At 45.1% G+C, this 26,957-nt stretch overlaps 2 protein-coding genes across 8 annotated transcripts in view; one reads left to right on the top strand and one right to left on the bottom strand.

Annotated features, from left to right (window-relative positions):
- The window catches only part of RGS20 (regulator of G protein signaling 20), a gene marked incomplete at its 5' end in the record, with an annotated part of 45,278 nt that extends 23,219 nt beyond the window's left edge, over window positions 1–22,059 (bottom strand). The window contains 2 exons of one of the 5 annotated variants that reach the window (XM_081111331.1): window positions 7,332–7,649; window positions 21,895–22,059. In XM_081111331.1, the coding sequence (XP_080967457.1) occupies window positions 7,332–7,649; window positions 21,895–22,059 (483 nt within the window). Of the gene's footprint in view, window positions 1–4,317; window positions 4,391–5,859; window positions 6,212–6,357; window positions 6,558–7,331; window positions 7,650–21,894 lie in introns of those variants that run through there. The other 4 variants (XM_081111330.1, XM_081111328.1, XM_081111329.1 and 1 more) reach the window with 4 other exon arrangements.
- Window positions 7,305–26,957, top strand: part of ATP6V1H (ATPase H+ transporting V1 subunit H) — a 93,612-nt gene continuing 73,959 nt past the window's right edge. The window contains exon 1 of one of the 3 annotated variants that reach the window (XM_081111321.1): window positions 7,305–7,833. The gene's annotated coding sequence lies outside the window, so the exon portion shown is untranslated. Of the gene's footprint in view, window positions 7,834–25,897; window positions 26,258–26,957 lie in introns of those variants that run through there. The other 2 variants (XM_081111322.1, XM_081111323.1) reach the window with 2 other exon arrangements.

The following is a 26,957-nucleotide window of genomic DNA, read 5'->3' as shown; positions in this document are numbered from 1 at the left end:
ATTTATAAATATGTATATTTATATATATACATATATATATATAAATTTAATCTTGGTTCCAAGAAGCATAAAAACAGTCTGAGAAACTGACTATATCTAATAAAGATAAACATATACTGAATTTGTTACTTAGTAATTTCACTCCTGGGAATCCAATGGAAATAAGGGCGTATGTTTATCAAAAGACATGAATAAGACTGTTTATATTAGCATTATTCATAGTAGCCCACACTGGAAACAACTCAAATGTTCTTCGGTAGTGCAATGGGTAAATGAGCAGTGTGTATTCACACAAGGGAACACTGGACAGCATTGAAAAATCACAATACATGCAACAACAGTGAGTAATCTCAAAAGCATAATGCTGAGCTCAAGAACCCAATGCAAAGAATATGTACTGTATAATTCCATATCAGGTTCAAAAACTGGCCCAACTGAAATATGGTTTGAGAATTTATAAGAAGAGTTACCTGTGGGAGGAAGCAGGAGGGGGATCTTATGGATATGGGCTAAACATATCCTGTATCTGGTTCTAGAGCAGTGGTGAGTGATCCTGTGGCCCCTCCCCACCAACCCTTGGGAAACATATGGCAAAGTCTGGAGACATTTTTGGTTGTCACATCTAGGGAGGGGTGCTACTGGCATCTAGTGGGTAGAAGATAGGGATTCTGCTAAACGTCCTACAGTGCACAGGACAGTCCCCACAACAAGGAGATAGTCAATCCAAACATGTCAATAAATCTGAGGTTGAGAAATCCTGATCTAAAGGATGGTTACATAGGGTTTACTTATGTAAAGTTTATTAATCTGTACACTTTATTCTAAGTTAAAACTCCAATAAGCAAAGTCAAAAGCAATTCAGAATAAGAAACACCTACAGCTCCTCACTGAAAGTTAGCAAACTTGTGTAGAAACTTCATTTCAGTTTTATGATACTCTAATTTATTAAACAGTCCCAATGATCTGAATTTTCCAGGAATTACATTGTCAGGAAGAACAAAACTCTTTATGGATAGCCCCCATTAAATGCAAAGAGGTAACTATGCCTTTATCTATAGCAGAAGATATATAAATTACTATCTAGTTATCACTAGAAATGGATAGTTGTAGAAACACAAAAAGGCATATTTAAAGTCCACACATCGGGGATTCTCTTGGGGCCATCAGAGGGTAAATAGAGAAAAATGTACCTTTAAACAGTAGTTTAATCTTGGTTCCAAGGATAATAACTTCTTACCATTAATTAGCAACAAATTAAGAAATATATTCCCTTAAATCGCATTATCGCCCCACCCTGAGAAATGAAAGTCTTACAAAGGGTGGGGTGAGGCAGAGGTTGCACCATTCTTTCCATTGTTTTGCATAAATGGAGCAACTATATAAGACTATGTTGATTTAGCCATCCAGCCCTAGGAGGGTTAGAAGTGCTGGGTGTTGTAGCCTTAGAACAGCAGTACAAACTACAAGCTCTTGAGCAAATACTGTTCATTTAGTGTCAGAGGTGACAGAGGCACAAATGGAGACAAACCAGAGAACGAGGTATTCTCCTCTAGTTCACTAGCTGTATGCTGTTCAACTCAGGACCTTGTGAAGTCGAACTGCTGGGTAACTTTGCATGAGATGTCGTTGTCAAACATTAAAATACTGAAGTACTTAAAAAGGATTTTAAAATTCAGAGTACAATTAAATATTAAGTAGATAATGAGCAGTCCAAAACCAGAAAGTTTAACTGGCTTTAATAAGCATTGAGATAAGTCAAGTAAAATATCACAGCTGGGCAACAGAGCATATTACTCATATTTCACAAATGATTTCCCAATGCAAACAGCTAGAATCGAATCAACTGGATTAGAAACAAGGTAAGTTCTCCTATGCATGCATAATCATGTAATATTATCTTCGGCACTCAGTCACATCCAACTTTATTGTAAATGGCTGCTGCAAAAGCCTACTCAATCATACTATGAACTGACTCACCCCATGCAGTGTTGTCCAAACTCTTGAGCTGCTCAAGGTAACATTCCGGAACCATCTCAGATAGTGCCGGGTAGTCAGTGACTCACACTTATTGTACTAAATGCTAAGCTCTGACTCAGAGTCAACCCTATTAGTTGCTGACGGACACTGTATGTATTTGAAAAGAAGCTCACATTGTGAGTCACCTGGTAGTGCACTGAAAACCAATCCACAATATTCCCAACTGGACAGTGATTCACATTATAATCATTTTGGGACCCGACTTAACACACATAATTTCAAAACTCAATTCTGCTGAACTGGCTTGGGAGCATGCTAGAAAATCACTCCCCGTTTAATGCCCTGCATTTCTGTCTAGGAACATGTGGTGGGTATACAGAGATACAAAGTCAAGGATAAGACATCCAGTTTATGCACTAAAGAAAAATCAAGGTTTCCTGCTTCAAGGATGCAGGCACAGTTCTTAGAAATGCCTTTTCTGGAAGACACCATTCCTATAAATAACTTTGCAAAACCACATACTCACTTGAAAGGCTCTGCCATGGAATTCCTGAACTGCTCATGTGAGGGCTTGGACCTTTAAGCCACTGCATCTGTCTGTGTTAGGTGAATGCCACTGCCACATGCAGGAATGAAAGAACACTAGGATTACAGAAACTGCTATTCAAGTGCCTGGAATGAAACCAGTAACCAGGTTGTTGCTCTAAAATAAGAAAGTCTTTTTCACGTCACTCTTGCTTGTCCACAAAATCTGGAATAATAAAATATCCTTCTCTATAATTTTTGAAGGCCCTTCCTCAAAAGCTCTTTTTACAGGAAAGACCTTCTAAGCCGGTAGGAAGGAGATTTTAAAATTTTAAGAAAAGCTCAAAAATGATTTTTCAAATGTAAAACTGTTACAAGGGATTAAGAGAATATGCAACCAAATGTATATTCCAGTGAGACCTTAAATTCTAATGCTGGCTCTGCCTCTAGCCTGATCTATGACCTTAGCTTACCTTAGGCAAGTCATGTGGTCACATCTGCTGTGAGGGACCATGAGGAAGCTGTGGGACAACAGCAGCCACATCACTGCCTGGTCTCACTTACGTTGGAGATAACACATTTGTATATTTCCCGTATATAATACCTCTGATTTCCTATTTGCTAAAAGTTCATCAGTTTGTAGGAAATCATCAGTGTGGTGCCGAAGAGCCCTGGGGAGTGACTCAGAAGACCTAATTCTAATGCTGTTTCAGCCTCCACTTAGCTGGAAATCTCTGGCCTGGGCCCTTGACCTGTCTGAATGTTTCCTCATGTGTAAAGTGGAGGAGGTGAAATTAGTAACCTGACTTTTATCATTCGGTATTCTTTTATTTAAACATAGAGTTTTATTGATTTCAGAGAGGAAGGGAGAGGGAAAGAGAGATGGAAACATTAATGATGAGAGTGAATCATTGATTGGCTGCCTCACATTGAGGATCCAGCCTGCAACCCAGGAATGTGCCCTGACCTGGGACGGAACCATGACCTCCTTGGTTAATAGGTCTATGCTCAACCTCTGAGCCATGCAGGCCAGGCAGTATTCTTGATATCAAGGGCATTTGGGCTAAAATGTTTGAAATGATCTTAGAGATGTCAGCATTTCTAGCTCTGAAGTTACAATATTTTCATGTAGATGTTGGGTTTTTATATAGACCATGTCCTAATGTGTATTTTTTATGCATATCTGTTTTTACAAAGTGAAATATATTCAAGGTTAGAGATAATTTTCTTAAAATGATGTTTAAAATCTTGCAGGTAAATATTTCATAACTATTTAAAAGAAAAGGGCCCGGAAGATGTAGAAATGCATTGTTTTTAAATTTAGATACTGACATAGAAAATACTGTTTTTTCTAGTAATTTTCATGATGGACATCCACTTCATTGTATGCATTTTCCCCTTATCTGTTTTACATCTTGAAGTTTACTTGGTTAATTTAGCATCAACATAATAACAGTAATAAAAGCTTGTGTTTGATATATACCAGAATTCTACTATATTAATTTACTGAATTCTGTCAGCTACCCTATGAGGTAGGTACTTTTATTATCCCCAGTTTGCTGATGACAAAACCAAGGCCCCTGGAGGTTAAGTGACTTGCCTAAGGTCACACAGCGAGGCTGGAATTTGAAACCAATCACACAGCCCAGGACTCCTACCCATTAGGCAGGATTGCCTCTCATATGAGTTGCTGATATGTGACACCAAAGATGCCACTTAATGAACAGAAGAGAAACAGGATGAAGCCACGTATAAAATTAGGCTATGAGCAAAAAGTAAGACTTTACAGAGTCATTTTATTCCACGCGTCCTTACCAAGTCCTGGGAGGGATTCAGGCTGTTTTGTGAACGCGGACGGTTGTTTAGTTAATTCCACAATCTGGAACCCCTAGAAGTGAAATGAAGGCCCCATATACGACTGTGCCCCCAGGAGGAGGGCTGACCACAGGACGGCGACTGGAAAACGGCGCAGAAGCTCCCTGCTTGCCACACTCGCCCGGCAGTGCCAAGTCCCAGGTGGCCAAGTGGCTGCTTCTGCTACTCAGTGGCCGAGAGGAGTCCCTCCCACCCGACGCACCAGCCGCGGTGGGGGTGGACACAGAGCAATAGGCCTCCGCCCGATGCTGAGAAGCAAGGGATGTGAGGAGGCGCTCTCTTTCTCCCGGATAGAAACGGTATTGGCGGTCACTCCTCCACCCAGTGGGTCGCAGGTGGCGCGGCTGCGGCAGCAGCACCCCGGGGATCCCAGGCAACGCCTCCTCTCCTAGCTGCGGGCATTCCTCTCCTCCGCGCCCCGCCCGCCGCTGGGGTAGCTCCCGGGCCCTGGCTACTCGCCTGGGCTCTCCTCCTGACCCGCGCGCCGCCTCCCCCGAGGCCCTTCCCCCGCCCACTCCCCCAAACACGGGGGGACGGCGGGCACCCAGACCTCCCCCTGCAAACGCCCACCCCGCCGGCCGCACCGCCTCTTCCCAGGCCCCTCCCCCTGCAATAGTGGCAGGGAAGTCACGGCGCACACCGACCCCCAGAAGCCCACCTTCCTCCCTGAGCGCCACCTTTCCTTAGGTCCCTCTCTCCTCCACCACCCCTTCCAGTCTCCAAGCCTGGACGCCCAGATTCGTTCCAACTTCCTAAGAGCAACTCCAAGCGTGCGGGAGAGAGTCAGTTACCCGAGTTTGTTCAAGAAATACACCCGCGACACCCGCTCCTAAAACGCCGAGGCGCGGGTTCAAGAGCGTCAGTGCGGACACCGAGTCACACCCACCGGGGTCCGTGTGCGGGGGCCCTTTCCTGGCCCTGCTCCTCGGGGCCCGCGCCTGCGTTGCGCTTCCCCTAAAGGGAGGTTCTGCGATTCAGGGAGTGTCTCCTCTTCCCTTCCACCTGCGCTCAACCAGCCCGCCTCCGGCTCCCGGCCCCTTCCCAGTCCTCGCTGTCCGGGGAGAACGCCCACGTTTCCACCCGCCTGGAGTTTCCCAAAGACACTGCGGGTGCCCATATGCATTTAGGCCTCAAGGGCTAGGCGCCGCGCCCCGCACCCACTCACTGACCCCGGGCCATCAGAGGCTGAAAACTGCCTACGCCCAGGCAGACCCGATGGAACTTGATTCTGGTGGCTAGACTTCCCCGCATCGAGACACCGGCACACCCTAAAGCCACACACCTCCCCAAGACGCGCTGACTATTGAGCCCTGCTGTACCCGCGGAGTAGGCGACCGACCCGCACCCGCTCGCGCCACGTGGCGGGGCTGAGCGCTCCAGGTGTTGGTCCGCGCGCCCGGCTTGGCCAGGGCCACTTCCCGGCCCGAGGTCTTAGGGCGAGCCCGAGAGGTAGACGGGAGGTTTAGGAGGCTGGGTACTCACGATTCCACCTTCCGCCTGGAGAGCCCGAGGGGAAGCTCCGGCAGGCTCGCCTCGGTCGGCCGGGCGTATTCTTACTACTACTATTACTCTTATTTAAATAATACCAAACGATGTCCTTTCCACGTTCGCGACTGCTCTCTCCGGCTTTCCTCTTCCTCTGGCTCTGGGTCTTTCCTCTCGCCCACTTCTCCCTCCCTCTCCCTCTCTCGGCTCTGCCTCCTTCCCCAGCGGGTAATCCCAGGTCTCACCACCTCCCTCTGGCGGCCGCTCGCTCCGCTGCGGTGGGCTGGCGAGGGGTCGCCCCAGGCCCCACGCGGGACCCAATCCACGCCCGGACCGTAGCCTCCGTCCATTAGCCCGGTATTGGGAAGTGATGAGAGTGTGGGTGCGAAGCAAGGCGAGGGCCGAGGGTATTAGCAGAGCCCCCCTCTGTGATCCCTACGCTTCGTCGCGCAGCGGCCCCGCGAGACCCCAGCGTGCGGGAATGCGTGCTCCAACCTTGTGAATGAAGAGGGCGGAGAGAGGTGCGTGTGTCGGGGATGCGCCGCACAAGGAGGGATTGCTCAGCCCCTGGAAAAATCTTGCCGTGGATTGCCCCGCCTCTGGAGGGCAGCCTCCTACCTTCTCCCTTTCCCAGGGTGCTCCTTGGAGCTCTCCACCTCGGTGCAACCTCCGTCTCTAGCTGTCCCACCCGTCCTGGGAAGGGGGCTCCTCGCCCAACTCTCGGCTAGCGGGAGCCAGAGGCTCCACCTATTGGGGGCGGGGGGGGGGGGGAGAGGGGGGACGACGGCAGGAAGGGCTATCTCCCGGCTCCGGATCCTGCCAAGACCCTCCGCAGCCTCCCTCCGTTCCCAGGGGACTCGAGAATCCCGGATAAAAGAGGGGTGGGGGCCCGAGAGCGGAGGAGGAACCTTGTGGCCAGCTCTGCGGGCACGGATCGCCGAGCGTCCCTATAGTCCCCAGGTTGCCCTCGGGAGCGAGATGCAGTTGGGCTGCCGGGGCCGTGCGCCCGAGCTCCAAGGGCTAAACTGAAGCTGGAAGCTGACCTGACACAAAAATAACATCACGTCATTTCCTCCCTGGCCTCTCCAGCCCGCAGCAGCCGGAGGGCAGGGGAGTGGGCTTGCAAGAAGGGGGCGGAGGCCCCTTTGAGGGAGGCTGGGAGGAGGGGGAGGAAAGCGGCGCGCCGAGAACCAGAGTTTGAGAAGCAGCCTCAGGAAGGATCAGGGCTTCCTCCGGCTTCCAAGGACCCTGGAAGTAAATGGCCCAGGAAAAAAGTAGCTCCGAGGGTTTCCTGAAGGGAGGGGTGTCAGGCGACTCACCCGCGACTTCTCCTGGAACGTGCTCAGCCTGTCTCTGCTTGCTGGCCTGGCCAGAGTCCCTGTTGGACCCGCGTGGAGTGGCTCAGTGGGGGTTAGGAAGGAGCTGGGGAGGAGGCCAGGGTTGGGCACGGTGGAGTCAGCGGTACTCACGGGCATGGACGAGCGCTGCCCAGCGCTGGCATCCTCTTCCCGGGGCGAGCGTCCCCCTGAGGGTCGGCCAGGCAGTGTCAGAGCCGCCCCGAGCAGGAGCAAGAGGCGGCCCCGCCGCTCTTTGCGCCCGCGCGCGAGTCCAGCGGCTGGCAGGGAGGGAAGCAGGAGAGAGAAGTCCGGGCGCCGCTGGAGAGCCTCAGGAGGGGGTCTCCCGAGCAGACGAGAGAAGAGCCGCACGAGGTTGGAAAGCGTGCTAGAAAGGAGGCTGAGCAGCTTCGGGGCAGCGGATGAATCTGGGACCAGTGCAGGGCCGGAGAAGGGAAGGGCGAGAGGTGGGGGAAGGAAACAAACCCAGCGCACCGTTACTGATGGGCCCAGCCAAATACAGACTGGAGAAAACATGCACTGGGTGCCATTTATTACAGCATTAGAGGCCCAATGCACGAAATTCGTGCAAGGGGCTTGGCCCTCGCAATCCCAGCTTCGTCTGGAAGGACGTCTGGTAGGTCGCTCGGCTGTTCGGTCTAATTAGTATATTAGCTCTTTATTATATAGGATTACTTTGGGGATGCTAGAGAAGGTTGGCGAGAGCAAAAGGAAAGGTCTTTCCCCTTACTTTCCTTTCCCCACTTTCTTCCCTCTTTCTTCACTTCCCTCTCTCCCTCCTCCCCTCTTTCTAACTCTGCACTATTCAAAGTGTGGTCCTGGGAGGAGCAGCTTCGCTAACAAGGACTTGTTAAAAATGCAGAATCGTTAAAAATGCAGAATCGTGGACTCTACCAGATCTACTGCATCATTAACATTCTCAGAAGGTTCGGTAAATGTGAAACGCTGTGTATAGAAGGGTCTGTGTGCACATCTCTTGATTCTTTAGAACTTGGGTGAAAATCTCCTAGTTCACTTTTGCAACTCTTGCTCTTCTATCTCTCATCCCCTCTCTTTCTCTGTCCTTTACCATGGAGAACTCTACCCTCCAGAGGTACAGAGATGGAACTGGCTACCAATTTCCATTGGGAGAGGTGTCTGGGATTCCAGACCCATCTCGTGCTGGAGGGAGAAAGGGCCTGGCTGAACTGACTTTGGTTGTGCTGGGTGGGGTCGGTGGGATGGCAGACCAGACCTGTGTTGGGTCCCTTAGGTGTACACGCAGCAGGTGCTCTTCACACACTTCGTGTGTCCATCTTATTCTCCGGAACACAGGCCTTCCCACCTTCCACTTGTTGCTCAGGAGACCTAAGCGGCCAGGGTGAAGATAAGATCCTTACTTTTTTTTCCCCTTGGAAAGTAGAGGGAAGCGTTAATTTAGAAGTTAGAAGTCCAGGGTCCTGGGCTCAGACTAGCAACCAACTTGACCAAGGCTCACCTTGGGAAAGACTCTTTACTCTTTGAGACTATCTGGTTCATTTATAAAGCAAAGGGATTGAACTCGGCGGGTTTTTAAGGTCGCCTGCCTTATCTAGGCTCTCATTTTTGAAAAGCTCAGGACTTCTTGGTCCACTAACATTTAGTGAAGTTTCAAACCGGAATCTAGCTCAGCCAATCCAAACAGCCTCCTCAAGCAAAACAAAAAGGCACTTTAATCTGATTGTGAAAAGCTGGAGTGGCCCTTGCCAAGAAAAATGGAGGTGGAGGAGGGAAGCAGGGAATAAAAGTAACAGGAAGGCTGGGCTCGCGCGAGGGTAGAGGCGCGCGTGGCGTGGCGTGGCGCGGTCTCCAGGGTACAGCGACCGCTCTCCAGGGTCCTGAAGACGTCTTGGCGCGGTTCCACCGCTCTGCAGTCGCCAGATCCCCCATGTTTTCTTTCCTTGGTGGAAGTTTTGTGGGAAGCGATTGTCAAGAGGGAGGGAGGAAACCTAGCAACCCATTCTCATTCATGAGGCCCTTTCTGGGAAGCTGCCTAGCGCGTTGGCTGATTTGTCTTTAGTTCGTTTGTATGCGCCCTGGGAGAGATTGGAGCTTGGTTTGCATTTCCGAGTAAGTCCATACTGTTTGATTCCCCTCATTACTTTTTCCTGGAGAATGAGATCGTTCTTCTAGTATTTTCATTCTTCTCGCCCCCTCCCCCACTTTCTGGCATGGCACCTTTATTTTAGCGGTTGTTGCTGGGAGCTCCGGAGGCGGGACAAGAGCGATTCCGAAAACGTCTCAGAGCCTGCCTTGGTGCCCAGCGTTCATCTCAGGAGGACAAGGGATTCGCCCCTTTGGCTGGGGTTTGGGGGGGGGGGGTCAGGTGACCCCAAACGAGCTCGGCTGCTTTGGGGCAGCTGAACCTGGGCGGGTCGCGGCTAACCTGGTGCGCACCTGCGGGATTTGGGGTGGCTGATGTGAGGGTGGCAGGCCAGCGGCAGTAGCTGTGAGTGCCTCGCTCGAGCGCTGTGCCACGCGGCCTCACTAACCTCAGTGAGGTGGGCAACGGGCGACTCTAAGCCAAGGAAGTTAAGAGAGGATCAGCTCATTCCCCGGCGACTCAGAGCTTGACTGAGCCTCCCCATGACCTTCCTGACCGGCCATCACACAAGGGCTTGGACAAAGAAGAAAACGCTGAAAGTGAGCGGCAGGTACACTTCTTCGACACACGCCCGCCTCCACAAAACCTTCTTGGGCCTTTGGCGGGTCCCTGAATTTGCGTCTCCATCTCTGTTTCCAAATGGTTTTGTGAAAATGTGTGAAGCTGTATTCTGACTTCTCTCTTCTCCTCTTGCCCCAGCCCCTCTTTCTAAGACATTTGCAAACACTCCCCCCTCCCCCCTTGTTCCATGCTTCATTAGGCATTTTGTTTCGGTCTTGCGCTTCAAGACAGAGACACTAGTGAGGGAGATGGAGGAAATGTCCGGGCAGAATGACAATCCCAGACTCAGTCCCAGAAACCCAAAGCCCGGGCTCCTTTGCTCTTCAGGAGACATTCTCCTTTCACCCTTCCCTAGATTGATCTTTCCCCTCCAGATCAGCAGCCTCTCCCTATTCTGGCTCTAAATAGTGGGGGTGTGACAATCCATTTACTTCTTTTGACCCTTCTAGCAAGGGCCGAGCTACCCCGTATTAACGCAGCCACAAAGTCCTACCTGAGCAAATTTATCTGAGGAAAGACCTCCATCTGCCCTAGATGCTGATCTTTCCTTTCTTTTAGGCCTCTTGATTCTAGATGACAGTCTGAGGATTTCAAAGATATTAGCTACCAAAATAAAAAAAGGGAAAAAAAGGAATCATCTTGGAATCTGTGTCCCTTAAAGCACTGGTCCTTAGGGATCAAATGACTTAGGGAATACTTTATTCTGATGGAATGTTCGCTTCCCTGATTAATCATGTTGGCTATTGAACCATGCAGAGCAGAAAAATCACAATGCCCCAAGTCAATACAAACAAAGTCTCATCCCTTGAAAGGCACATTGAAAGTTTTCATTTACTCCTAAATAGTACCATTTCTTAAAGGAAGCATCCTTAATGGAGTACAGTGGGCCTCTAATCTAGCATGACTGGTGTCCTTAAAAAAAGGGGGAAATTTAAACACAGACATGTACATGTGAAGGTGGAGGCAGAGGTCACAGTGGTGCATCTACAGGGGAAGGGATGTCAAAGGTTGCCAGCAACACCAAAAGCCAGGAAGAGGCATGGGATAGATTCTCCCACAAAAGGTATTTGGTGACAAGACTGAAACATGGAAACCCCAACTGAGTGTTCAACCTCCTGACTTGCCCTACAGATTTCAGACTTGCCAGCCTCCAGTATATTTTATTTTTTCTGGTTCCCTGGAGAACCTTGACTAATACACTCTATTATAGGTTTTATCATCTTTTACCTGGACTATTAGGATAGCCTCATAACTGGTATTTCTTCTCCTTTGCCTCATTCTCCCTTGTAGTACAGTCTCAATACTGAAGCCAGACGTAGCCTTCAAAATGTAGGTCAGATGATGGCACTCTACAACTTCAAACTTTCTTTTTTTTTTTTTTAAATATATTTTATTGATTTTTTACAGAGAGGAAGGGAGAGAGATAGAGAGTTAGAAACATCGATGAGAGAGAAACATCGATCAGCCGCCTCCTGCACACCCCCTACTGGGGATGTGCCCGCAACCCAGGCACATGCCCTTGACCGGAATCGACCCTGGGACCTTTCAGTCCACAGGCCGACGCTCTATCCACTGAGCCAAACCGGTTTCGGCTACAACTTCAAACTTTCTATTGGCTTCTTATTTCAGAGTAAAATCCAAAGTTCTTACACTAGCCCTCAAGGCACTATGTGAATGGTACCACCCTACCTCTAGGATCTCCTTTTCTATACAGCTATCACTACAATATTGGTTTTCCACTTATTGCCATCTGACATACAATATATTCACTTGTTTATTTGTATAATTTTGTTCATTGCTATATCAATAATGCCTAGAACAGTGCTTGATCCTAAACAACATGCTCAATAAATATTTTTTTGGACAAATGAATTAATAAACTCAAATATCATCAGCCATAAAAAGGAATGGAATTCTGGTGCATGCTACCACATGAACGAACCTTGAAAACATTACACTAAGTGAAAAAAGCCAGACACAAAAGAACAAATATTGGCCCTGGCCAAGGTCTCCAGTTCGATTCCCAATCAGGGCATATGCCTAGGGCTCAATCCCTGGTGCTGATCCATGTTTCTCCCTCTTTCTCTCTCTCTCTTTCTCTCTCTCTTTCTCAAAATCACTGGGAAAAATATCCTCAGGTAAGGATTAACAACAACAAAAATATTTTTCTTAAATCAGAAAAAAAATAAATATTGTAATTCTATTTATATAAGGTACCAAAATTAGGCAAATTCATACAGGTAGAAGGCTGGGAGGAGAGGACAATGGGGAGTTATTATTTAATAGATGCAGAATGTTTGAATTAATGAAAAGGTTGTGGAAATAGATGGTGGTGATGATTATATAATCTTATGACTGTATTTAATGCTACTGAATTATGCACTTAAAAATAGTTACAACGGTAAATTTATGTTATTTAATATGATACTCAAAACCCTTCAAAGTGTGAGCTTTGCAAAGTTATTACAGTGTTATTGACTATATCCTTATGCTGTACTTTACATCCCCATAGCTTATTTTTTATAACCAAAAGTTTGTACCTCTTATTTCCCTTCACATATTCTCTTTTTAAATATATATAATTGATTTCAGAGAGGAAGAGAAAGGGAGAGAGAGATAGAAACATCAATGATGATAGATAATCATTGATCAACTGCCTCCTGCATGCGCCCTATTGGGGATCAAGCCTGCAACCCAGGCATGTGCCCTTGACTGGAATTGAACCTGGGACCCTTCAGTCCACAGGCCAATGCTCTATCCACTGAGCCAAACCAGCTAGGGCTTCCCTTTTACATTTTCCACTCATTCCTCCACCCCTTCTTTTCTGGCAACCATCAATTTGTCTTCTGTATTTATTAGTATCTTTCTGTGTTGTTTTGTTTATTCATTTGTATTATTTATTAGATTCCATATATGAGTGAAATATACAGTGTTTGTGTTTCTCTGTCTCTCTAGGTCCATCTATATTGTTACAAATGACAATATTTCATTATTTTTTTTATTGCTGAGTAATATTCCATTATATAGATGGGATATATAATGGAATATAGATATAGAATTTATATATATTACATCTTCTTTATCCATTCACCTATCAATGGCTACCTAGGTTGCTTCCATATCTTGGCTATTGTAAATAATGCTGCAGTGAATACAGTGGTTCATATATCTTTTTAAATTAGGGTTTTCTTTTTCTTTGGCTAAATACCCAGATGTAGAATTGCTGGGTCATATGATAGTTTTATTTTTGTATGTTTGAGGAACTTCAAATCTGTGTTCTTTCTTCTGTAACATTCTGTATCTCCAGAGATCAGGAAGGGGATTATTACAGCAGAGGATAACCCCCAGAGAGAGCTCCCGACACAGCCTGCCTCCCCAAGCATGCACTTAACAACACCCTCATGGTGACTTCCCAGCTCTCTTAATTAAATCACAGCAGCCTCTTTAAACACTTCCTGCTGTGAGCCTACACAGCGCCTATGTCCACTGCAATCTTTCCCCATGCTGCAGATGGAGTGATCTTTCCAAAAGGCAAATGTGATCATGTTACTTTTCTCCCTCTGTGAATCGGCTCCTTATTTCTCTACAGGGCTTAGTATGGCATAAAGACCTTTTCTTGATTTGTTGATCTGCACTCTGTTTACTTACCCACATTTCTCACTATTCCTTTGGATTCAAAGCTCCAATCATATGAAGGTTCATTCAGTTCCTGAAATCCTCTTGTTCATTCTCATTCTAGACACTTTGTGTAAAACTGCTCCCTCTGCCCAAAGAACACCCCTTTCCCAATCTGCTCCTCCTCTTCTCTCCCAGGACAATCTCCCACTTGGCCCTCAAGCCTTGGCTGGGCTGCCATTTCCTTTGGCAGCCTTTCCCAAGCTGGCTTAGCTGCCTGAGTGTTTTTTCTTAGCCTAACACTCCTACACTGTATTGTAGCATCTGATTCCTCATTAGACTCTAAGCCCCGTGAGTATCAAAACTTTGCCTTATTCAGAACTGCCTCTCAAAAGCCGGAAGCAGTATTGTGACACAGTGTGCACTCAATTTTTGTTATATGAACGAACTTAGAAAGAACATGATCTGGAGTTGATAATTATTAAAGCTGGGTAATGGATACAGAAGGTTTTATTATGCTATTTTTCTTCACTTTTATGTATATTTGACATTTTCCATAACAAAAAGATTGAAAAATATATTTTTTATTGATTTCAGAGGTGAAGGGAGAGAGAGATAGAAACATCAATGATGAGTGAGCATCATTGATCGGCTACCTCATGCAGGCCCCACACTGGGTATTGAGCCCACAATCTGGGTACGCGCCCTGACCGGGAATCGAACCGTGTCCTCCTGGTTCATAGGTCGATGCTCAACCACTGAGCCTTGCTGGCTGGACCATAACAAAAAGACTTTTCGTAACCCATTATTTTAAACACTGTATCTTATCTCTTCTTAAATTCCAATAGATAAGAAACTGTGAAGCCAAAATAGTGTTTCATAAATGAATATGAAAACATAAATACAGGCTCATTGTATACCCATTGAATATTCCCATAAAGGGGGCTGCATGTATTTTGGTAAATGGAGTGAAAAATTAAAAGATGATAAAATACATATAAAAAAAGAAAGAAACTGTGGGATAGAACCTGCCACAGTCCATGTGCGAGCCTCATGGGATTGGGGTTTGTAAAATGGGTGTTGAGAGTGGCCTGATGCAAAAGGGAACGTGGGCAGGGCTTTCTTGAAGAGCCTGCACTCTATTTGTTCCCATCAGCCCCGGGACGGATACACCAATTTCATGCTGGTGGGGCACAAAAATAAACAAACAAAATGGCACGGACAAGGGAAGACATTGTTCTGCCCAAACTGGACAATTTGTGACAGGGCTCAGGATGGCTGCATGGGCTTTGTAGCTTTTCCAGTGGTTCCTAATAAACCGGGCTTTGTGTGAGCCTCGCTGAGGCTGTGCCGGCCCTGAAATTCTAAAGCTTTCTCCCTCTCTGGCCCGGCTGCCCCGTGAACTTGTTGGCAGTCATTGATTTCTTTGAGTTGGACTTGACTGAATTAAATCGCTTTGCTTGGCATTTTAAAAGGGGCGTTTTTCTTGAGGAAGATGGAGTTTGGTATCGCCTTGCAAGTACACATTTAGGGGCCATTCAGGATTCCTAACATGAAATCCCTTCAAGGCACAGGAGACATTTGGCTAAAGAAAGATCTTAACAATAACTTTAGCTTAAAGAGGTCATGAGGAAAATTAATGTCTTTAAGGTTTCACCCACATGGTGGGAGTAAAGCAGGGAAATAATGCATTTCTATCTACTAATCAATTGGCCAATCAATATTGTCTGGGCTCTTCCCATGTGCGCAGTAGGCCTGAGGCCCTGCCTGTAGGTTGAAATTAACTAGGCTAACAACTGTTGTGGGATAAACTGACTGCCAACCAAACACATGGGGTCCAGGGGTCCCCCAAGACAGCAGCGCAGGATGAATGGGAAGCCTGGATCCCTGGGTGCAGATTGACTTTTTTTTAAAAAAAAATCCAAAGTATCTGATTAAAAACAACAACAAACGAAATTTAATGTGACAGGTATGTATTATGGTCTTGATTTTATAGGTGATAAAACCAAACTCAGAGAATTAAACCCAAGTTGGACCTGAATTGTAAAAGCAGTTTTTCCCGGAGTCCATTTGTATCTGGGTACACTGAAAGGAGGCACTTACTGAACTTTGTCGGTTGAAAAAAGATGTTTTCAAGTCATCAGATTTCAGTTAGTTACAACTGAGTTTCAAGTTTTTACCAGCTTGAAATCCTCCAGTGCTTGAATTTCCACCAGATGTCACCATTTACTACCCTATCATTGCCTTCAGCCTTGCTTCTAAAAAGTATAAGGGAGCCCAGCCTGTGTGGCTCAGAGGTTGAGTGTCGACCTCTGGAGACCTATGAACCAGGAGGTCACAGTTCGATTCCTGGTCAGGACACATGCCTGGGTTTCGGGCTTGATCCCTAGTGTAGGGCATTAGGAGGCAGCTGATCAATGATTTAATAAAAGTATATTTTAAAAAAGTAAAAAGTATTAGGGAAAGTATTAGTCAGAGAAAGACAAGTATCATATGATCTCGCTCATATGTGGAATCTAAGTAACAAAATGAACTGGTGAATGGAGTGGATCCAGAGAAATGGAAGCATGGAACAGAGTGCAGAATCTTGGAGGGAAGGTGGGGGAGGGTGGGTAGGTGGGAGGTAATCAACCAAGGACCTTGTATGCATATATGCATGGCCCATGGACACAGACAATGGGGCAGTGAGGGCTGGGGGGGGGGGGGCGAGGGGCGGTGACGGGGCAGGCTGGAGGGGGTCAATGGGGGGAAAAAGGGGACATGGGACATATGTAATACTTTCAACAATAAAGAATTATTTAAGAAAATAATAAAATATTTTTTAAAAAGTATTATGGAAGAAGAGCCCATCTTGCTCTTGGGCTCCTCAGGATGGTTATTGCATCTGGGTGTGAGGTGGAGGGCTGTGAGCTCTGAACCTTGACTTAGTGAGACGGAATTGGAGAATGTAGGGAGCCATTTGCTGCCCTGATTTCCTCCTCTTTGTGATTTCATCTATCTAGCAACCAGCCAATTTCTGATGGCTGTGCCAAGGAGAGTTATAACCTGGCCTTTGGCCAAGGCTGCATGGACAAAGAGGAGGCTTTGAGGTGAAGGGGGACGCCAGGAATGCCGCAGCTTCTCAGCAATCCATAGTAGAAGCCAGTGCCAGATGGGGCTGGGACTTGGACCAGGCTTGAGTGTGGCTTCTGAGAAGGGGCCTGAAACAGCCCTAAACACCAGGCCTCTCACCTGCTCAAATGTCCCAAATTACACTGCTGGGAGTTCATTCCTTTGGACCTAACGTTAGCATTCTCCATAGATTTTGTGAGGAACAAACTATTAATTCTTTTACATCTAAGTGCAAATAATTTTGAACTTTATTTTTTTCCTAATGGGAAAAACCAGGCCAGAATGAGAAAATGAGGTGCCTCGGTGATGCCTGGGGAGGTTTGGGGACGTGGATAAGGTGAGGGATGGGAGAGAAAGAGACAGAGAGAGGGAGGAAGACTTCTCTTAGGTCCCAGTTTGGCCCAGACTAATGGGCATGGTTCCTGGGAGACCTTCTTTTGCTTCCTGTCCCTCACACCCTGCACATCTTCACCTTGCCTGTCTCAAGTGTTGTAAAGAATGCACAGGGGACAATGATTGGCCCCCAAAGCCTGGACTCCTCCAGGAGCCAGTAAATGATGTAAGATGCCTGGCTTTCTTTTCTAAAGCTGCAGCTCAGGGAAAGAGGAAGTTTATAGACTTTAATGACACTATTAAGTTGTTAAAAATAGTCAGCTTGCAGCTATTTTTGTTTTTTAAAGATAAAAAGAAAAAAGGAAGGAGTAGGACCTGGCTTTTATTTGCTGATCATATGCTCATTTTTATTTCTTTCTTTTTTAAAAAATATATTTTATTGATTTTTTTACAGAGAGGAAGGGAGAGGGATAGAGAGTTAGAAACATTGATGAGACAGAAACATCGATCAGCTGCCTCCTGCACGCCCCCTACTGGGGATGTGCCCGCAACCCAGGTACATGCCCTTGACCAGAATCAAACCTGGGACCCTTGAGTCTGCAGGCTGATGCTCTATCCACTGAGCCAAACCGGTTAGGGCCATATGTTCATTTTTCAAGCCAGCAACAGAAGTGTCTATATAATTAAGTGCATATCCTCCTTGGAAGGTGTTGATGTGAATAAAGCTCACTCTTCAACTTCAAAAAAATATGCCCATGCCAACATGTGACCTCCTGGGCAAAAGGTCACAGATGAAAGGCTTAAATAAATGGGGCTAAATTCAACTTGCAGATGTGGAGAGAGCAGATTTGTTGTAGAATTGGAAGATGTGTGTGAAATTGGTAATACCAAATGCTTTCATCATTGCTTTCCAGTAATGTTTGATTCATCCCGTTTGGTCTTAGTTGGCTCAACTATTTTTTGCACAACCTCTAGCAACTTTTACTGATGACGTATAGGTAAAAATATTCATGTGCCAGTGTGTCTGGGTTATCAGATGATCACTCTGGCCTGACTCAAGAGAGCAGACAAGAGTCACACAAAAGCTTCACAGTCCACCTATATCCCCTGGGGTGGGAGGCGTGTCTGGTGACTCTAAACTTTTAGTTGCTGTGGGGCCCACCCACAGAGCTTTGCTAAATAGGGACTACACAGAGGAGATGTGTGGATTTATCTCTAAAACATGTTTACAGGCAATAAAGTGAGTCACACGACATTTTTGGTTTCCCAGTTCCAGCATTTGCTTTGTCACTATTTTTCATTTTTGCCATTCTGATAGGTACATATTGATATTTCACTGTTGTTTTGTGTTTTTCTAGTGGCTAATGATGTTAATTATTCTTTCCTGTGTTTATTTACCATCTCTGTATGCTCTTAAAGGAAATGTCTGTTCATGTCTTTTGCCCATATTCTTAGTTAGGTTGTTGTTTGTTTTTTAACTCTTGAGTTTTGAGAGGTCTTTATATATTCTGGTTATAAGTTCTTTGTCAGCTATGGGGTTTGTCAATATTATCTTGAAGTCTGTATCTTGTCTTTCCATCCTCTTAGATAAGGTCATTGGCAGAGCAAAATTTTTTATTTTTCATTAATCCAATTTTTCCGTTATGGATTTTCCTTTTGATGTCTAAAACTCTGCCCAGCCTTAGGTCACAAAGATTTTCTATCATTTTTTTTCATAAGTTTTATAGTTTTACATATAGTTGCACATTTAAGTTTATGAACTATTTTGGTTTAATTTTTGTATTAGATGTTAGGCTTAGGTGAAGGATTTTTGGAGGGTTTTATCACTGGGGCCTGGACATCTCGATGCATGTTAGCCCATATTCTCCCTGTCTCCTTCTCTATTTTCATAGACATTATATCAAGTCTGCTTTAAATTTCACCTCGTTTACTCTTTCATTAGATCTTTCTCCATATTGACATTTCATCCCTGATTTCGTACTGCCCTACTGATTTAAAGAATGTACTTATGATGATAGATATCCTCCATTATTGATATGAGTCATGCCGATAATTTGGTAATAAGATGTGATGAGAATGTCAATATGTTTGTCTTTCCCAATATATTGTATGTCTGTAGAGAGGGAGGAGCATATTTTTCTCTTTCTCAAAACCTAGGCCACGATTCTGCAGATAGTGAGAACTCAATGATATTAGTAGAATCAAAATGAACAGAGTTCTGCCAAGCTTATATTTGCTAGGAGAGGGATATGCTCATTTATATGTTGCATCTGAACTCAGATGCAACATAAAAATATTTTTTATTTTATTTTTTAAAATATATTTTTAATTTAATTTTATTTTTTTAAAATATATTTTTATTGATTTCAGAGAGCAAGGGAGAGGAAGAGAGAGATACAAACATCAATGATGAGAGGGAATCATTGATTGGCTGCCTCCTGCACGTTGGACCGAGCCCGCAACCCAGGCATGTGCCCTTGACGGGAATCAAACCTGGGACCCTTCGGTCCACAGGCCGATGCTCTAGCCACTGAGTAAAAACCAGCCAGGCATAAAAATATTTTTTAAAGGCAAAACTGAGTGGAGAGGCCAGTAGCATCCTGACTGCTCCCGCTTGCGGTGTACAGGTTGGAAGCTGTTTACTTGGGGTAATGAGGTCAGATGGCAGCTCAAATTGCCCAGTGCTAGTGCCAGCAGTAGGGTTGGTTCCAGGACGCTGTGGGAAGGCATACTGCTGATTCTTTTTAAAAATTATTTACTTATTTATTTATTTATTTATTTATCGTCTAAAGTTTTACATAAGTCTCCTTTCTCCCCAGTTGACCCCCTCCTCCCAGCCATTCCCACGCCAGGCAAGCCCCCACCACCTCAGTGTCTGTATCCATTGGTTATGTTAATAGGCATCCATACAAGTCCTTTGATTGCTCTCTAACCCACCACCTCCCCTGCCATTTGTCTCTGGATCTATTTTTGTTCATCAAATTATGTTGATCATTATACCTCACATGTGAGTGAAGTCATGTGATATTTATCTTTCTCCGACTGGCTTATTTTGCTTGGCATAATGCTCTCCATGGTGTTGCAAATGGTAAAAGTTCCTTCTTTTTTATAGCAGCGTAGTATTCCACTGTGTAGATGTACCACAGTTTTTTAATCCACTCATCTGCTGATGGGCACTTAGGTTGTTTCCAAATCTTAGCTATTGTAAATTGTGCTGCGATGAACATATATACTGCTGATTCTTAAATACTTTCCCAATCCATTTGCCTATGATTCCGCTTGAGCAAATCCCTCAAGACAGAAGTTTGAAATTATATGTGTCCACATATTTTTACATACTAGTATACATGCACACACTCATAACATATGTATCCTGTTGCTGTCTGTTTCCTCAGAGTAGCCTCCAAATTCTACCTTAAGAACTTCTGCCCAGGATATCCCATTTCATTCTATTTCCTGAAGACCTTGTGCTTAGGTGACAATAGGGGTGTGTGGATATTCATATGTTATTTGTTCACATATGTCTGAAAGCTCAGAAGCACAGGTCAGTACAGTTCTAGAGAAAAATCTTCCTAATGATTATAAAAAAATTTTATTCTTCTTATGAAAATTAAAATAACATGGAAGGAAAAGGGCAGATCCAGAGAATTAAAGAGTTAGCAAATAACTGATTCTTATTAGAGTATGAGCCATGATACAGGGACAGGTAAGTTTTTTAGTGTTACAGTTATTTGGGCAGATTTGCTGTAGTATGATTTTGCAGCACTTAATTCTGAGCTCTGCTCATTATTTGTTAGACATTAGCACATGCCCATCTCCCACCACACGAAATAACCTTTTAAGAGATAATTCCATTAATAATGAAGAGGGCCGAAACCGGTTTGGCTCAGTGGATAGAGCGTCGGCCTGCGGACTGAAAGGTCCCAGGTTCGATTCCGGTCAAGGGCATGTACCTGGGTTGCGGGCACATCCCCAGTAGGAGATGTGCAAGAGGCAGCTGATCGATGTTTCTCTCTCATCGATGTTTCTAACTCTCTATCCCTCTCCCTTTCTCTCTGTAAAAAAATCAATAAAATATATTTTAAAAAAAATGAAGAGGATTTACAGACCTACTAGTAATCAGGTACTTTCTGCAAAGATACATACCACACTAAGCAGGAAAATTGTCTCTTTTTGGGGACAATGTTATCTAGTGGTAGAAATTCATTCTTAGGGAATTCTCTTTTTGAAACTGTGATTTTAAGAAAAACACTCCTTTGCTCCTTAATGCTCTTTTTTTTTAAAAAACATATACCTTACTTTATTTTTTAATTTTTAATTTTTAAAATTGATTTCAGAGAGGAAGGGAGAGGGAGAGATAGAAACATCAATAATGAGAGAGAATCATTGATCGGCTGCCTCCTGCATGCCCCCCACTGGGGATCAATCCTGTAACCCAGGCATGTGCCCTTGGCCAGAATCGAACCACAGAGCCAAACCAGCTAGGGCCTTAATGTTCTTTTGTTCCTTCTTTAGTATACTAATTTTTTTCTCTAGCAATTTTTGTAGAAAGCAGTTCATAATTTTTCTTTTATTACTATATGAGATATAACCTTTATATCAGACAAAACATTCAATGGTTAATAGCAATAGACATAAAGATTTGTCAAAGTGTTCTGCTTTTTAAAAACATTATCTCCGGAAACAAACAAACAAAACATAAAGAGTCATTTGTCTTAGTAAAGGGGAGTTGTTTAGGTTGGAGAAAATTGCACAGATCAGGTAATTATCATCAAGGTTCTTAGGGTTTCTCTTGAAAAATCTGAAAACAATTTTGAAATAACATCAATAAGATAAAGTGAGCAATGGCTCTAAAACTTGCTTAGGTTTTATATTCCTTATCGATAAACTCCTTCCTTGTCAAGAAAGGATCATGGGTTGAGGAGATTGTCTTACCTTGATATCATACGCAGCCTCGGTGGCCCCTTCTTTTCCTGTGGTTTGGTGAATGTTTGCATTATATGCCTCAGCCCTCTGCAGGGGCAGAAATTGCTTCCACATGGATGGCTTGCGGAAATGTTTCTGGAGGCATTCTTGGTTATCTTGGGAAAGCCTGGTCATGATTTTACAATAAAGGCTCCAAATGAGTCCTGTAGCCTGATTTCAACAACACCAGCCAAGGTCCCCTCTATTTCTCTTCATTTGGCTAATGCTGAGTTCTCTCTCAGTCCCCTGGGGACTGCCCCGCAAAGTTACACAAATCCAAGCAAAAGGATTATCTGTTTTATGGATCAGCAGCTTATTCAGCTGATCTGTAGTGTTCTATTTCAGGTAGGGCCTCCTATTTTGAATGTCTAGGTATGTTAGCACTGCCCTCTACAGGTAGTAATGTATTATTAATTAAAATTTAATCCTAAATCAAAAACTGAAATGATTCAAGTGATATATTGCTTAGTATATAATGATAAAGGAAATAGATTGCTTGGCAGAATTCTGTACTAGCAGTGTGTGGTAAGGAATAGTACTTGGCAATCGTGGGCTATGCGATTGAGGGGCGGATGGTCCCCCTAAACTATTTAGGTTTCTTAAAACATCATTTTAGTACCAGTTAGATTTGTGGCTAGAAATGTATGCTAAACTCATACCCAAACTTAAGGCCAGAGATTATCACTCTTTATATTTGTCATGTAGAATTAGTTAAAATGAATTTCTTATGAGGTAACCAGTCATCTAATGATTTAAGGTAAAATTTGGCTTGTAACATCATATTTTGTATTTGTACTCAATGGGCAAAAGCATTTCACTTAAAAACAGGAACAAGACAGGGATGTCCACTTTCACCACTCTTATTCAACATAGTACTGGAAGTTCTCGCCATAGTGATCAGACAAGAAGAAAAAATAAAAGGCATCCAAATTGGAAAGGAGGAAGTGAAATTGTCATTATTTGCAGATGACATGATCTTGTACATAAAAAATCCTAAAGGCTCCACCAAAAAACTACTAGATTTAATAAATAAATTTGGCAAAGTAGGAGGATAAAAAATTAACATCCAGCAATCGATGGATGACATTTTTATACACCAATAATGAACTCTCAGAAAGAGAAACTAAAAAATCTCATTTATCATTACAACAACAACAAAAAAGATACCTTGCAATAAATTTAACTAAGGAGATAAAAAACCTGTACTCTACAGGCCATAGAAAAAAGAAATAGAGGCAGATATAGACAAATAGAATAATTTGTTCATGGATTGGAAAAATTAACACCATTAAGATGCCCATACTACCCAAAGCAATCTATAGATTCAACTCAATCCCTATTAAAATACCAATGGCATATTTCAGCTTTAAAATACTCTGAAAAGAAAGCATAGGCTGCAAAACCTCAGACATCTCTCATAGCAATATGTTTGCTGAAACATCTCTTAGGGCAAGGGAAACAAAGGGAAAAAAATAAACAAATGTGGCTACATCAAAATAAAAATCTTCTGCGCAGCAGAAGAAACTGCCAACAAAATGAAAAGGGAGCCCACTGTATGGGAGAACATATTTGCTAATGATACAACAGATAAGGGATTACTTTCCAAAATATATAAAGAACTCATACAATATAACAAAAGGAAGACAAACAATTATCATCATCATTATTTTTTAAAGAATAGTTTATTGATTTTTAAAAATATATTTTATTGATTTTTTTACAGAGAGGAAGTGAGAGGGATAGAGAGTTAGAAACATCAATGAGAGAGAATCATCCATCAGCTGCCTCCTGCAAACCCGCTACTGGGGATGTATCTGCAACTAAGGTACATGCCCTTGACTGGAATCGAACCTGGGACTCTTCAGTCCCCAGGCCGACGCTTTATCCAGTGAGCCAAACTGGCTAGCGCAGTTTATTGATTTTTAAAGAGAGAAGGGAGAAGGAGAGAGAAACATCAATGTGAGAGCCAACATCCATTGGCTGCCTCCTGCATGCCCCCTACCAGGTATCCACAAAAAGGGCTTGTGCCTTTGACTGGATATCAAGCTGGCAACCTCCCAATGCACGAGAGGACGCCCAACCAACTAAGCCACACTGGCCGGGCAACACGCATTATTTTTTTAGTATAATTGCAAATATTGCATGGAACATACATTGTTGGCTACTAGTAAACCTGCAACCCCAGGGCAAGATAACTTTTATGACCCACGTCTCAGCATCAGTTTCATATACAATACCCTGCTTCATTGACCTGTTAAATCCAAATGAAAGTCAATCTATTTAAAGGCACTGAATTGACTCTCATAGCCAGTTAGCCTGGAGGTCAAATCACCCCTGGTATTGCCGACAACGATCAAGGCTTAACTACAACAAGATTGCGCACAAAGACCACTAGGGGGTGCACCAAGAAAGCATAAAAAATGCAGAGACAAAGAAACAGGACAAAATTGTCCATGGAGGATATAGAGTTCAGAGCCACACTTTTAAGGTCTCTCAAGAACTGTCTAGAAGCCACCGATAAATGTAGTGAGATCCTCAAGAAATCTAATGAGACCCTCAATGTTGTGATAAAGAACCAACTAGAAATTAAGCATATACTGACTGAAATAAAGAATATTATACAGACACCCAACAGCAGACCAGAGGAGCGCAAGAATCAAGTCAAAGATTCGAAATGCGAAGAAGCAAAAAACACCCAACTGGAAAAGCAAAATGAAAAAAGAATCCAAAAATACGAAGATAGTGTAAGGAGCCTCTGGGACAGCTTCAAGCGTACCAACATCAGAATTATAGGGGTGCCAGAAGATGAGAGAGAGCAAGATATTGAAAACCTATTTGAAGAAATAATGACAGAAAACTTCCCCCACCTGGTGAAAGAAATAGACTTACAGGTCCAGGAAGCGCAGAGAACCCCAAACAAAAGGAATCCAAAGAGGACCACACCAAGACACCATAATTAAAATGCCAAGAGCAAAAGACAAAGAGAGAATCTTAAAAGCAGCAGGAGAAAGAAACTCAGTTACCTACAAGGAAATACCCATACGACTGTCAGCGGATTTCTCAACAGAAACTTTGCAGGCCACAAGGGAATGGCAAGAAATATTCAAAGTGATGAATACCACGAACCTACAACCAAGATTACTTTACCCAGCAAAGCTATCATTCAGAATTGAAGGTCAGATAAAGAGCTTCACAGATAAGGAAAAGCTAAAGAAGTTCATCACCACCAAACCAGTATTATATGAAATGCTGAAAGGTATCCTTTAAGAAGAGGAAGAAGAAGAAAAAGGTAAAGATACAAATTATGAACAACAAACATGCATCTATCAACAAGTGAATCTAAGAATCAAGTGAATATATAATCTGGTGATCATAATAGAATCAGGGACATAGAAAGGGAATGGACTGACTATTCTTGGGGGGGAAAGGGGTGTGGGAGATGCGGGAAGAGACTGGACAAAAACCGTGCACCTATGGATGAGGACAGTGGGTGGGGAGTGAGGGCAGAGGTTGGGGCGGGAACTGGGAGGAGGGGAGTTACGGGGGGGAAAAAAGAGGAACAAATGTAATAATCTGAACAATAAAGATTTAATTTTATAAAAGAGGCACTTAATTATAAACTTTTGAAAAGAATGACGGTTAAGATAAACGAGTTTTGCCACCAGGAGGTCACAGTTCGATTCCAGGTCAAGGCTCTGCCTGGGTTTCAGGCTTGGTCCTGGATGTGGGGCGTGCAGAAGGCAGCCACTCAATGATTCTTATCATTGATGTTTCCGTCTCTCTCTTCCTTTCCTCTCTAAAATCAATTAAAAATATATATATTTAAAAAAGGATAAACGAGTTTTGGCCTGGTTCTCGGGCTCCAGCGGGTACCCTGGCACCGGAGCGGCCTGCTGGGTTTCGGGTCCCCCACACACCCTCCCTCGGGACAGGCCAGTCGGGCTGGCGGCGGGGGTGGCGGCGGGGGTAGGGCGGAGGATGGGGGGAGTAGCCAGTCGTAGACCCTTCGCGTCCAGCGACCTGAACGCAGCAAGTCCCTCCTAAGCGCCCGCCCCTCGGCGGCTGTTTGGACCCTCCCGGCTTCCGCCTTCCGGGCGGTCACATGCCTCTGCTCACGTGACCGACACTCCTGTCATTCGACTGCCGCCGCCCGGCTGCCTTCTGCCTGCGCTGCGCTCAACGTCTCCCCGGCGGTGGAACCTCTTCACTCCCCGGCGCCCGAGTCTCCCGCCGTCGCTCAGGCCTCGGGACCCGCCGGAGAGGCTCCGACTCGGCGCCCGAGCTCGGCGGGGCCCCGACACCCGGACCGCCGCCGCTTCCCAGCCGCCTTCGGGTGCGTTGTGGGCTCCCCAGGGTTCGCGCAGTAAGGCCGCACTCCGCTTGTTTCGGGGGACACCTGCCCAAGCGAGGCGACCCCGCGGCTTCCCCAGAGCCCCCGGGGCGCGCTGCTGTCCCGCCGCCCAGGCCCTTCGCCCCCCTCCGGTAACGGGGTCCCGGGGTCCCGGCTTCTTTCCTTTTGGCCTGCGCCGGGTTTAGGAACCTGCAGAGCCTTCCCCGCGGGGGCCGGGAACCCGAGGGGCGGGCAGGGAAGGGGAGGAGGACGAATGAGAGGTATGCGCGCCCCGGGATGGGCCGCCGCCCTGCCCCGCTGGAGGTCCGAGCTGTCCGGCGGCTTAGATGGCCGCGCGGAGGCACCTGCAGCCTCCCCTGCAGGGGCCGGGGCCGCCGGGTCCAGGGCCGCAGGTTGGGCCGGAAGGAACCAGTTTGTGCCTGGGCCCGGCCAGGCCACCCCACTCTTGCTTGTTTAGGCAGCAGCCCTCAGATGTAGAGATTAAGTTCCAGGCCGACTGAGGGCATCGGGTCCTGGTAGCTTCTCTGTATGTAAGCGCGAGCTTACGTTTTATGAAAGGAACCGCAGTGTTTTGTGTCGTGATAAAATCAGGCTTAAACCTGTATCTGTTCGTCTGGGTGTGAGAATTACTTAAAGGGCTCATGATCGTAGGTTCTTGTCGTCAGACTAGACTCCCATTGTT

Source organism: Myotis nattereri (genome assembly GCF_964212035.1).
Source record: "Myotis nattereri genome assembly, chromosome: 17".
Classification (NCBI taxonomy): domain Eukaryota; kingdom Metazoa; phylum Chordata; class Mammalia; order Chiroptera; family Vespertilionidae; genus Myotis; species Myotis nattereri.
The sequence above is the reverse complement of the archived record's forward strand: the minus strand, read 5'-3'. Positions and strand labels throughout refer to the sequence as shown.